The sequence below is a fragment of the Psammomys obesus genome, unplaced genomic scaffold, assembly GCF_907164565.1.
Source record: "Psammomys obesus unplaced genomic scaffold, mPsaObe1.curated_primary_1811, whole genome shotgun sequence".
Taxonomy (NCBI): Eukaryota; Metazoa; Chordata; class Mammalia; order Rodentia; family Muridae; genus Psammomys; species Psammomys obesus.
Genome location: NW_026585698.1, coordinates 8,717,925 through 8,730,688, shown reverse-complemented (window position 1 = coordinate 8,730,688; position 12,764 = coordinate 8,717,925). Strand labels below are relative to the sequence as shown.

Here is a 12,764-nt window from a genome sequence, read left to right as displayed (position 1 = left end):
TTTTTTTTTTTTTGGTTGTTTTGTTTGTTTGTTTTTTTAATGTGACCATCATCTCCACAACTGTCTCCTTAATGCTGTGACCTTTAATACAGTTCTTCGTGTTGCGGTGACACCCCCTCATAAAATTATTTTCATTGGTACCTGTAACTAATTTTGCCACTGTTAGGAACCATGATATAAATATCTGATATGCAGAATATGTGCATCCCTCCATCCCCATAAGAGGTTGCGACCCGTAGGCTGAGAACTGCTGTTCTAGTTTAAAGAAGTGTTCATTTCCTTCGAATCAGCCTCAGTAGTGCCTTTAGTTGCTCCCAGTTTAAGCTCTCTGAAGGCTGGGTCCCGGCATCTCAGGAGCTGCTCAGGTTCCTCAGCACCCTGATCTGCTTTTCTGAACTCTTCTCTGGCTTAGAGTCTGCCACATTGTTCCTGGCTGTTTGGGATTCTGTGTGGATGGTATCCTGAAAAATTGACTTGTTGAAATAATTTGAAAACTAGGTGATATTGCCCACATTTTCTTGTGCCAATCCCAAGTACCTGGTCAATCCTGTGGATAAGTTGTGAGAAAACCTCACCATGGGTTCTCCTCCTTAGTCACCTGTGTACTGTTGGTCGCCGGGCCCAGCAGGGCAGTCTTCAGATCACATAACTGTCTACACGTGGTTGGGGGAGCCTTCTTTGGCATTGTAAGTAAGCACTCCAGAAACATTTGTTCTGATGAGGTTTTAGGGCTTTCCCCACACAGTGCTGTCAAGCCTGTACCCCTGGGATAACTGGGATCTTCTGCTGGCTTTAATTTGTATGACACTTTCAAAATTAAGGGTGTTTGTACAGTTGTGCTGAGCTGGAGGAGGCCAGAGGGGTCATCTCCTCTGGAACTGGAGTTAAGGGTGGTTGTGAGCTGTCTCTAGTGGGTCCTGGTCCTTGCAAGGGCAGTGTGAATTCTAAACCCTGAGCCATCTCTCCAGCCTTGTTTGATGCTTCCCCTCCTCATTTATTTAATGAGTAAAATAGCTCTGAATCTAAAACATTATTTAATTTCAAAGCCATGAATTCTGCTTTATTCAAGAAATGTGGTAGTATACTGGGAGGAAACAAAATGCTAGTAGGAATTCTAAATTAATCATTTTTTATTTGATTGTGTTATACAACTTAATGATTTGACTGCTGGGACAGACATCTTGCTAATGGCTTACCTAAGTTGTGTGCTTCATACAAGCATGATATCCGCCATTAAGGAACATGTGAGCATATAGAATTCCTATGACTTTACAGACAGAATGTAGTCAGTCTGTTTTTTTTTTTTTTTTTAAATATGGAATAACTTGGTTATTCAAACATTTGGTCATAATATTGAGGACTTTATTTGAAATAGTGTCATTAAAATGTTTGGGAAAACAAACAGTCCTCGAATGTAAATAATGCTGGAAGAAAGCTTATGCGGACAATGGAGTGCTTACTATTTTGTTCTAAGCAGTTGACCATTGGGATGGAGTCTTAGAGCCAGTATCTTTTGAGACAGGGTCTCACTAAGTTGCCCAGGTTTGCCTCCAACTTGGAATTTTCCTATCTTAGTCTTACAAGTAGCTGTGATTATAGCTGTGTGTCACCAGGCCTGGTGTTCTAGTCACACTGATGCCGTGGAAAGCTGTTGAACAAAGCTTATATAGCTTGGGAGTTTGGTACCTCTTTAAACTGGACCCAATTCAAAAGGCACCTGTAGTATCTGGAGAAGTGCATGCATCACAGGTGTGAGCTAGGAATTAGCTCACTTGCTGTGTCTGCCATGCTCCACTGTATCTTTTCTTACAGCCGATGCTGTTCATGTGACACTCATATTTGGTGTTTCTGTCTCTACTTCACTCTACTGGATGAGGACGGTTGACTGCATTTTACGGGTGAAAGAATTAAGGAAGGACCAAGTCAATACAGTTTTCTGAAAGTTTCACAGTGCCTCCTCTTGGTACTACTTTCTGAGCTTAAGTTTATGTAGTGTTTTATGTGTCTTAAGTGCATGCAGGGTATCTGACAGGTGAATTCCAGCTTGGAGGAGATCTATGCCCAACGTTCACAGGCTGGGGCCCGAAGGAAACATAACTGTGGGAGACTCAGGGTGATCCAGTGAATTTTATTTCTAAACCATGTGCATGTTAGGTCGTAGTAACTTCAGTATCTTTTTGGAAGTATGTGTGACGTGACCTACCCGACCACAGCAGGCATATCTTACCATGTGACATGTTAAGAGTTCAATTAAAAAAAATCTTTTGCTTCATTTCAGGTACTTATGGTGTGGTGTATAAAGGCAGACACAGAACGACTGGCCAGATAGTGGCCATGAAGAAAATCAGACTAGAGAGTGAGGAAGAAGGAGTGCCCAGTACTGCAATTCGGGAAATATCTCTATTAAAAGAACTTCGCCATCCAAATATAGTCAGGTGTGCTATGTCTGAATGGAAACAATTCTTCTCATGCTGTCTCAACTCAATTTTAATGTGGAAATTTTTACGTAGTGTCTTGTTCAAGTGGGATAAAGTCCTATTTATTTTGTTGACTGTGATGCTAGGAGGAGATAAGGAGAATAGCTTGTTGGAAGAATTTGAGACCTGGTGCTGAGAATAGCGTTGGCTGGAGGGGCAGGCAAGGCATGCCCATGGAAGCCCTTCTTGGGGAGCTTTGTCGGCTCCTACATTCAGAGCCCTGGTCCCCAAAGGACTTTTGTCTTGAGACAAGTAGCTACGTTGGGGGCTGAGATATTTTATGTTCATTGGCTCATTTGGGCTGGGTCTTTAAGGATTTGTTTACTGGTTCAATATAATTGCTTTTGGTATGAGGGACTCACCCAGGGCTTTGGGCATGCTAAGGAAGTGCTCCACCACTGAGCTGTGTTCCCTTGGCCTTTTAATTTGGGGGTCTTGAATTTTTGAGACAAGGTTTTACTCTAGCTCACCCAGGCTGGCCTGGAATTTACTTCTGTCCTCTAATTTAGCCTCCCAAGTGCTGAGATTATGGGCTTAAACCACCACACCCAGCTTCCAGCACTCTTATTTAGAGAGGCTCTCTAGCTCAGGCAGCCTTTGAATTCAGAGAACATCTGCCTTAACCTCCCTGTCTTCTGCCTCTGTATTAGTTGGAGTGACAGGCCTCAGCCTCTGGCCTGGGTTCTAACTATTTTGCTGGGACTGGGACTTGGCGAGCAATGGTTAAAGTTAGGTTCACCTTTAACGGCCATAATTAATTTACTTCATTGAAAGACAAGCTGAGGGACCAGCAGCCAGCTTTGGGAATGTGATTTGTCTCTGAGTTAGCTCCTTCAGGTTCTACTTGAGAGTGCAGGCAGTTATTGAGAGCTTCCCTGATAACTGAGAAGCTCTCAGAGCTGGCTCATTGTACCTCGTGGAAGCTGGAGGGCAGAGGCATTTGCTGGACTCATGCACTGTTTTTCTCAGTCTTCAGGATGTGCTCATGCAGGACTCCAGGTTATATCTAATTTTTGAATTCCTGTCTATGGATCTCAAGAAGTACTTGGATTCTATCCCTCCTGGTCAGTTCATGGATTCTTCACTCGTTAAGGTATAGATTTACATACTTTTATTAACACTTATGCCCTCTGAATGTAGACTTTCTTTATCCTTGTGTTTTATGGCTGAATCCTGGGAAACCTGTAAGAAGTAGAAAGAGGGCTTTATTTTTTCCTTCCACATAGCTGAGGTCATCATTTGTCCGTCTTATTTCTAGACAATTCTAGGAAGTGAAAAGTCATGTCTGAGGATGTAGGTGCTGCCCTATTGACTATGTATTTATTGCTGGAGATAGAATATGCTGTAGCAGTTATGTGTGGATCAGTGACAGAAGCCTGAGCTGATGCTAGGTGGCCTTATTCTATAGAAAATATCTAAACATTGTATTTCAGTTAAATTATAAATGTGCATATTGTTCTTTGTGGTACTGGATATTGAATCTAGGGCATTGTGCCTAATTGTTGGTTTTAAATGTGTAAGGTGAAGGCGTTTTAACCTTAAACCATCTTTACTGAGCTACCCATGCCTTGTGACCCTTTCATGTTATGTGTATATAAACACAATGGGATTATTTCTATATATGTGTTGCATGCACATTAGTTGGCCTTTTCATGTCTGTTTCATAGGTTTAGTAATTGTCACAAAGCCAATAAACTTTCCATATTTTTCTGTTTACACTACTTTCTAATCTAGTGATATCTGTCATAGACCATGCTGCAGTGCATCCTTCCGTGTGGTGGGGTTCATTCTGTAGCCCAGGCTGCGCTTGAACACCTCATCCTCCAGTCTCTCTCCCCAGATTATAGGCATATGCCAGCCTGCCCACCTCTTTACGTCATTTTAGAGATTGATTCTTGGGAGTAAAATATGTGTTTATAGTTAAGCTCTTGGTAGATAGGGCCATGTGGTCTCTAAAATCAGTTGTTAAATTATTACATCATTACCAAGACTGTTTATTTTAGTCTCAGTATTTTATGTGAAGGGTCTTAAATATCAACAGTTATTTTAGTTGATATTTAACATATATATTGTGGTTACTCATTTATGCATAGCCTGTGCATATTCATTCATCTTTTTATATTAGGGTGTTGTTCAATGATTCTAAAGGTCGTTTTAGTAACACATGGATGATAATTTCTTCTATTGCCTTTTCCCCCACTTGAATTTGTTAGTGTTGCCCACTATTGCCAATGCTTACATTATATATGTCTTAGTTAGGATTACTGTGCTGTGATGAAACATCATGACTAAAGCAATGTGGGAGGAAAGGGTTTGTTTCCCTCACAGTTCCATGTAACAATAGCGCATCATCATCAAAGGAAGTCAGGGCAGGAACTCAAACAGGCCAGGAAACTGGAGGCAGGAGCTGATGCAGAGACCATTGAGGAGTGCTGCTAGTATACTGGCTTGCTCCTCATGGCATGCTCAGCATGCTTTCTTATAGAATGCAGGATTACCAGCACAGGGGCAGCCCTACCTATGATGAGGTGGGCCCAGTTACATCAATCACTAATTAAGAAAATGCCCTCAGGCTTGCTTACAGTCTGATCTTAATGGAGGTATTTTCTCAATTTAAGATTCCTCCTCTCCAAGAACTCCTGTTTGTGTCAAGTTGACATAAGACTATCCAGAACAATTGTTTTTAATGATTTTAGTGCTTTGACTTATGTCTTGTTGGAGCTATAATATATTAGATTATATGTATTAGAATAATGTCAATATTTTTCTGCCCTCTTCTACCTCCTTCCTTCTCCAACTTTTGTCTTAAATTCTGGGGAACACAAAAGATTCATTTTGTTTTAAGAACTAGATTGTATGGCTTGGGAGACATATCTAGGGAAAGTGCTTATGGTGTAAGCATGAGGAGCTGAGTTCTGGTTCCCAGCATCCATATGAAAGTCAGGTGTGGTAGTGTGAAAGTCAGGTGTGGTAGTGTGAAAATCTGTAATGCAGAGCCTGAAGGGCGGAAGCAGGGAGTGGGCTGTGTGGCTCATATGTCTCCCCTGGCCTTACTGGCCAGCTAGTTTGGCCAAAATGATGAGCTTCAGGTTTAGTGAGAAATATTTTCGCAAAAACAAGGGTGGAAGCAGTAGAGGAAGACATTGATTTCCACCTCTAGCCCTGATGCCTACAGGCACACACGCTATGTATACACACACACACACACATATACTAGAGAATTAGGTTATGATTGAACTTTTACAAAACCCCAGTTTAAACTGTTGTACGTATTTTCCAGTTTCAAACTTTTAAGTCTGTCAGATTGATGTCTCCGAAGAGGAAAGTATGTAAAGCGATTTTGAGGAAACTTCTGTGTAGAAAGCTAACTTGTGATTTAAAAATAGGGAACAAAACGTTAAGTGCTCACGTGGGTATAGATACATCCGTCCATATACTATATGGAAACTAGTTTTCTGCCTACAAGTTGATGTTAATCTAAAGAGGCCTGAAAGGTCTTGTAGCTAAATTATTTCTTTGCATCGTAATTTCTTACTTCAGAAACAGTGATCATTTAAAAGTCTTGCGAATGATTAAGTTTCTGACTTACTTGTTTGTTCTAGAGTTACCTGTACCAAATCCTCCAGGGGATTGTGTTTTGTCATTCCCGAAGAGTTCTTCACAGAGACTTGAAACCTCAGAATCTATTGATCGATGACAAAGGAACAATCAAACTGGCTGATTTTGGCCTTGCCAGGGCATTTGGAATACCGATAAGAGTGTACACACATGAGGTAAGCCGTGTCTGGAGTGTGATCGCTGGATTGCTTCCCGTAGTCTTTAAGCCATGAAAAAATACTTGGTTGAAAAAAAGTTTCTGCAGAGGGTGAACCAGATTATCCAAAATACAGGCCTGTTCCTTGTGATGAATGCAGCAGGGGTTTGCTTGGTGTAAAGCATCATAATGATCCAGAATGCAATGGGACTTCTGAAGATGTTAATTTTGCACTGACCTTTAGTTTTCTTTTCTTTCTAGTATGCTTCGGGGATATAGGAATTTTGTAATAGTTTACAGTTACTCAGCCACACTGTTCATTTATAACCAAACAAACTATTTTAAGAGTGTCAATAAACAGCTATTGTAATCCTAAAAAAAAAAAAAGAAAAAAGTTTCTGCAGCTGGGCAGTGGTTGCCCACACCTTTGATTCCAACATTTGGGAGGCAGAGGCAGGCAGATCTCTTGTTTGAGGCCAGCCGGGTCTACAGAGTTAGTTCCAGAGCAGGCTGGGCTATACAGGGAAGCTCTGTCCAAAAAAGAAAAAAACACCACACAAAATTCTGTTCTGGTAGTGTCAGTTATTGATTCTTACGTCTGACTACAGTGAAAATGGAGCTGGAACTTTTGGCATGTTTTGTCAGGAGAGATTACTGAAGCTGCCTTGAAGAAGGAAGGGGTTTACTGCAAGTTTTGGAGTTCTTATTTCTCTATATCGATCTTTCCCACAGCTCTGGTTCTTCCTGATTGGACCCTGCTGTGGTCATTCAGATCAATTAAGAGGCAGGTTTTGCTGTTTGAGATCTATATTACTCTGATAGATTAGGAGCCAGTAACTATAGCTGAGGGTGGTTGTGCAAGGGATTGAACCCCAGTTCTTCCCCATGTTAGTCAGGTGATCCATCGTTGACTGAGTTGTACCTTTGGTCCTATCACCAAGCTTTGTCAGTGTTAAGTTGATGGTTGGCATTTTATTTGGTTGCTTGGCATTTATTTTTCTCTGCCGTAGGGCTTGTGCCTAGGGCTTCACACTGTGTTCTTAGGTCTTAATTTGAGAAAGTCTCACTGAATTGCCCTGGCTGGCCTTGGTGTCACTGGAGCAGACAGGCTTTGGGCTTGTGAATCCTACCATCGCCTTCCCAGTAGCAGGGATAATAGCTCTGCATCACCAGGCTGGATTTTCTGAAGGGGCATTGACTTGTATATACAGGAACATTGAATGTCTGGGGACTTGTGAACCTGGAGTCGATAGTGTCAGGTGAATGAACCTTTGTCCCTTTCCCTCCTTGCTTCTCATGGGTTTTGAGGCAGGGTCTCCTTAGCCCTGGCTGGCCCCATTCTCTGGGGAGCTGTCGATGACTGCCTGTTTCCTTCACCTGCTGTGCCTGCTGAAGGCAGTGCTGGGCTCTCCTCCCACACATGCTGCTTGATAGGCAAACTCTCCACCCCACTGAGCTGCCTTCTCAGCCCTTGTTTATTCCTTTTTATTTTTCATAGCTTATGATAAGAATTTTCTTTGGTGGCTATAACTGCTGTTGACCTCGCTAGCTTTATTTGTAGAAGTCATAGATTCACTACTTTTTTAAAAGATTTATTTATTTTATGTATATGAGTGCTCTGACTGCATATATACTGCTATGGCAGAAGAGGGCATCAGATCCTAGCCTAGATGGTATTGCGCCACCACGTCTTTGCTGGGAATTGAACTCAGGACCTCTGGAAGAGGGAATAGTGCTCTTGACCGCTGAGCCATCTCTCCAGCTCATAGATTCACTATTTTGATAAATATACTACTATGGTTGATTAGTAATCACTAATCCAGTTGGGGTTTGGGGGGCTTCGGTTTCCCATTCATGTTAATTTTAACTACCTTCTTAACATGTAGATAAAAACATGCACTTTGTCCAGTACAATTTCATTCCTAAACCACCTATTGCTATTTAGTGCTTTTTCTTCTTTATTATCATTATTATTTTATTTTATTTTTTGAGACAGGGTTTTTCTGTGTAGCTGTCCTGGACTGGCTTTGTAGACCTGGCTGGCTCTACCTTTATTGAGTGCTGGGATTACAGGTGTGCTCCACCGCACCCAGCTGCTTTTCCTTTTCCTTTTTTTTTTTTAAGTTTAAGGGAAAAAAAAAGTTTTTTATTTTGTTTGAAGCAAGGTCTCACTGTAGCTCTGGCTGGTCTAGAACTCACCTTGTAGGCCAGGCTAGGCTTGAACTCATAGAGATCCACCTCTGCTGGGATTAAAGATATACATGCCAGGGAACCCAGCCATGCTATAGCTACTGTGATCCTTTTACTTCAATGATTTGAAAAGCAAGACTAATTCAGGCCACCTTTAATCCACCTTAGGAGGCAGAAGCTTACTGGATCTCTTTGAGTCAAGGCCAGCCTGGCTTACAGAGTGAGTTGCAGGACAGCCGGGGTATACATATATAGAGAAACCCTGTCTTGAAAAGACAAGAAAAAGAAAAAAAAGGAAAGCAAGATTAAAAGACTAATGAGCAGAACTCAGAAACAAAACAATCAGCTTTGAGTTAGTATTTGTGTATAGTGAACTGACTTAAATTCTTGGTGACACCCGCACAGCATCCTAAAAGACAGGCCAGCGACACAGCTGTGTGCAGCACATTACTCTGTGTGGTCTGTCTTGCACCAGGTAGTGACACTGTGGTACCGATCTCCAGAAGTGTTGCTGGGCTCAGCGCGTTACTCCACCCCGGTTGACATCTGGAGTATAGGGACCATATTTGCAGAACTGGCAACTAAGAAGCCTCTTTTCCATGGCGATTCAGAGATTGACCAGCTCTTCAGGATTTTCAGGTAACTGTGTTTTATGCCTAAGCTGTTAAAAGCCTGTGAGATTAAATAAAGGCCCATGTATATGATAGGATTTTTGTTCTCTCTCAGAGCTCTGGGCACTCCTAACAACGAAGTGTGGCCGGAAGTAGAATCCCTGCAGGACTACAAGAACACATTTCCCAAGTGGAAGCCAGGGAGCCTTGCATCCCACGTCAAGAACCTGGATGAAAACGGCTTGGACTTGCTCTCAGTAAGCGAGCTGTGCTTCATGGCTTGAGTGTGGTGTACTTGCAGGTTCATAGTGACAGACAGGAGTGCCTGAGCACACTCAGCCCTGGACTTGTAGCGGGAAGGGTCAGCCGTTGAGCCAGATGCCTGGTGTGCCTGTTGCGACCGCTGCCTTGAGATATGAAGTGCTAGTGGTCTTGAGGAACCTTCTGTGTCAGACTTTTTCATTCACTTCTTGTTCTGGTAGATTGCAGTGGATGGGCAGGAGAGGCCAGGGCTCACAGACCTTTTTCCTTGAGAGTATGTGGCTGAGTTATATCAATGACTTCTGTTTTGTGTGTTTACTACTGAGCCCCTTTTAGTTTATCAGTCTGTACTTTGTTGACTGCTTGATGATTTGAGTTATTCAGGCTTTTTACAGTGAAAACTCCCCATTTCTCAGGTCTGGCCTATTCTCTGTTAGAATATTTCTAATTTCTCTATTAGAAAGGCTAGGAAAGACTTCGGTTAGACTGGTACATCCAATTAGCAATTACTTTCTTTAAAACAAAACAGAGAACAAAATTACTGTTAAGGACTAATAAATAAAGGCCTACTTGAGGAAATTTGTTGTAGGTAGATAGAGCAGTGTTTAAAATTTGAATTTGTAGAAGGAATCAATTACATTTATATGTTCCTATTGCTCTTTCAGCTTCCTTACAATCTACAAGTGGCGCCAGCAAATAGAGCTCAGATTTGTCTAGACGCCTATAGTTTTCAATATTTTGCGTTTTGATATTGTTGGATATCCTTTCCCTGTCCTGGGCTCAGTCTGCTGGTAGTGTCTAAAGTTATTAGCTGTGTGTGTGCGTGTGTGTTGCTGGGGTCTATGGGTGAGAGGTAGGGCTTTCAGGGAGGCAGTTGGCCATGGATTACTGAAGTGCATCCTCAGCTCTCGAGTCTTTGAACAGAAAGAATTTCACCTGACTTAACAAAAATCAATTTGGTACACAAACCGACAGCCTGTGCTGACAGTTTGAAGTGGCTAATCTTGTACCCCTGCTGAAAACTGGCACTGTCACTGCCCTCTGCACTCGAGCACTGTGCTACAGTTAGCAATGTCTGTATCCTTCACAGCCCCGGCAGAAGCCAACTTTCCCACAGGTGGAGACCACTGTGGGTTATTGATTAATTAGACTTGGCTTCAGGTTTCAGTTTGTTCCCGAGTTAGGGATTTGGGTTTGAGTCTCAATGTCCATGAGACACTTGGTGTCTTAATTTGAGCAGCGCAGCACATCCTTCCTTTTGCTGTGAGGATGTGAGTCAGTGGCAGCTAGTCAGCAGGACCTCCGCAGAGTGTAGTGTGTATCTGTGTAGTGTGCCATCTGTGCAGCATACATGAAGTCGTGGCTTTGATCTCTAGCACCACAAGTCTAGTGTGGTGGCCCCTGCCTGTCAGTCCAGCATTTTGGAGCCATTGTCACTCAAGGCCCTATTCCGTCAGGGTGGGCTTTTAGTTTGTTTATTGATTCAGTTTTCTCTGAAGGTATTGTGTGTGATCAGATTTTGTTTGAGTGCTCTATCTGCATATATCCCTGCATACCAGAAGAGGGCAACAGATACCAGTATAGATGGTAGTGAGCCACCATGTGGTTGCTGGGAATTCAACTCAGGACCTCTGGAAGGATAGTGCTCTTATCCACTGAGCCATCTCTTGCTCTGTGTGATCAGATTTAAAATCAAATACTTTATATCTGGAGTATATAAATTAGTTTATAGTAATTAATTCATCTATTGTAGCTGTGCTTTTAAAAACTTTTTTTTTGTTAGCTTGGGGAAGGGGTTGTCTGAACACTGTATCATGAAACTCTGTAGTTATGCTACCTTTTCAGGAGTGTTGTGAATAAAAAATGGACATTTAATTTTCAAGGTGAATATAATTAGCTAGATAATCTGTAAGTTTATGTTTTGGTTTTAAAACTGTCTGAGTGCTTATCTTATAATTTATATGAGGTTTTCAAGAAGTCTGTGATTTAAGTATCTTGGAGTGGTAAATAGAGGGCAGACTTTGTAGTGAGCTGGTTGAGTTCCCTTTAGATATTCACTGAAATTAATATAAGGCTCACTGTTGGAGAAAGCTAAGGCTTTTGGGATTTTAATATAACTCATTTATTTCTTCTTTTTCTCTAGAAAATGCTAGTCTATGATCCTGCCAAACGAATTTCTGGTAAAATGGCCCTGAAGCACCCATACTTTGATGACTTGGACAATCAGATTAAGAAGATGTAGCTCTCTGTGGAAGTCCCTGCCTGCTGTGGCAGGGCAAGATAGTGGCATTTATTGTTGGCTCTCTTCCTGTCTTGTATATTTTTCTTCTCTTCGTTTGTAAACCATCACCTGGACTTTTCCTAATTTCATACATATAACTTAATTAACATGTAAATATTATTCCATATGAATTTAAATATAATTCTGTATATGTGTAGATGTCACTGTGGTGGCTGTTTGTTACTGTAATGCAAGTGGAAGTGTTGCTATAAGGCAATGGGGAGATTTAAATCACCCCAGAGTTCACAGCAGCTATTCCTGCAGCTGGGACCATGCAATCTGAGAGGAGCGGAGTTCAGCCTTCATGATGCTCTGGAGTACCTGTTTCTTGCTATGCGGAAATTACAGTCTGCTTACAGGAGTGTTACTCTACTGGTGGTTAAGCATGATGAGAAGGCTGAAGACCTGCGAGATCTCTAGGGATTTTAGTAACTTCTAAACCCAACATTTAAGTGCACCAAAGTTGACCATGTTTTACAGCTAGAGATCAAGGGCTGTCCTGAGTGGAAGGGCAGTTTTGAAAATTAATGAAGACTCCCTATTTTTAGGTTTGTTGTGAAAACTCTTTGTCCAGTTGGATTCATGGGCCTTGAGTGGTCAGAGGCAGGTTAGAGGATTTGCCTTGGCTTCCAAGCCTTTAATTTGAAAACTGCTTAAAAAATCTTTTGACAGTGTCATCTATTAGGAGTGTCTAAAAATGTCCTTGTCCAAATATTTAGCTGAAATTACTTTGGGAATTCAATTGTGTAGCCATGCTGCTTAGTGTAATTGTTAGAAGCAGCCTGATTTATCTCCTAGTAGTCAAAAGATTGTCTGAAACGACTGCTCTTTTTAGAGGAAAAGGCTGAAATGTTTTAGTTTGTTTAATATTTGGAGGATCTTGAAAAGACTGAGCTCCGATCGATGGAATAAACTTGTTTTGCTCCTTTTTCCGGCCTAATCTAACAATAGCTCAGCCTCAGCCTCCTGTGCTTGACCAGAGCCAGGGAAGTCCCTCCGGCATTCATGTCCTGATGCTCTGACTGTAGAGACTTCTGTCTCAGTTGGAGGGAACAAGTTCGCAGTTTTAAGTTTTCTGTTTTCAGCAACGTCCTCATGTGTTTAGGGCACTCCAGTCCTGGAGACCCTCCATCCTGGAGGTTTGTAACTGCTGCCCACACTCTTGACTCACAGGACTATCCTAAGCAGAT

At 41.9% G+C, this 12,764-nt stretch overlaps 1 protein-coding gene across 1 annotated transcript in view; it reads left to right on the top strand.

Annotated features, from left to right (window-relative positions):
* Cdk1 (cyclin dependent kinase 1) overlaps positions 1–11,731 on the top strand; it is a 20,635-nt gene extending 8,904 nt beyond the window's left edge. Inside the window, exons 2-7 of the mRNA XM_055598849.1 lie at positions 2,279–2,435; positions 3,447–3,570; positions 6,080–6,250; positions 8,897–9,060; positions 9,148–9,289; positions 11,437–11,731. Of these exons, the coding sequence (XP_055454824.1) occupies positions 2,279–2,435; positions 3,447–3,570; positions 6,080–6,250; positions 8,897–9,060; positions 9,148–9,289; positions 11,437–11,535 (857 nt within the window). The 3' untranslated portion in view covers positions 11,536–11,731. The remainder of the gene's footprint in view (positions 1–2,278; positions 2,436–3,446; positions 3,571–6,079; positions 6,251–8,896; positions 9,061–9,147; positions 9,290–11,436) is intronic.
* Positions 11,732–12,764: the final 1,033 nt, after the last annotated feature.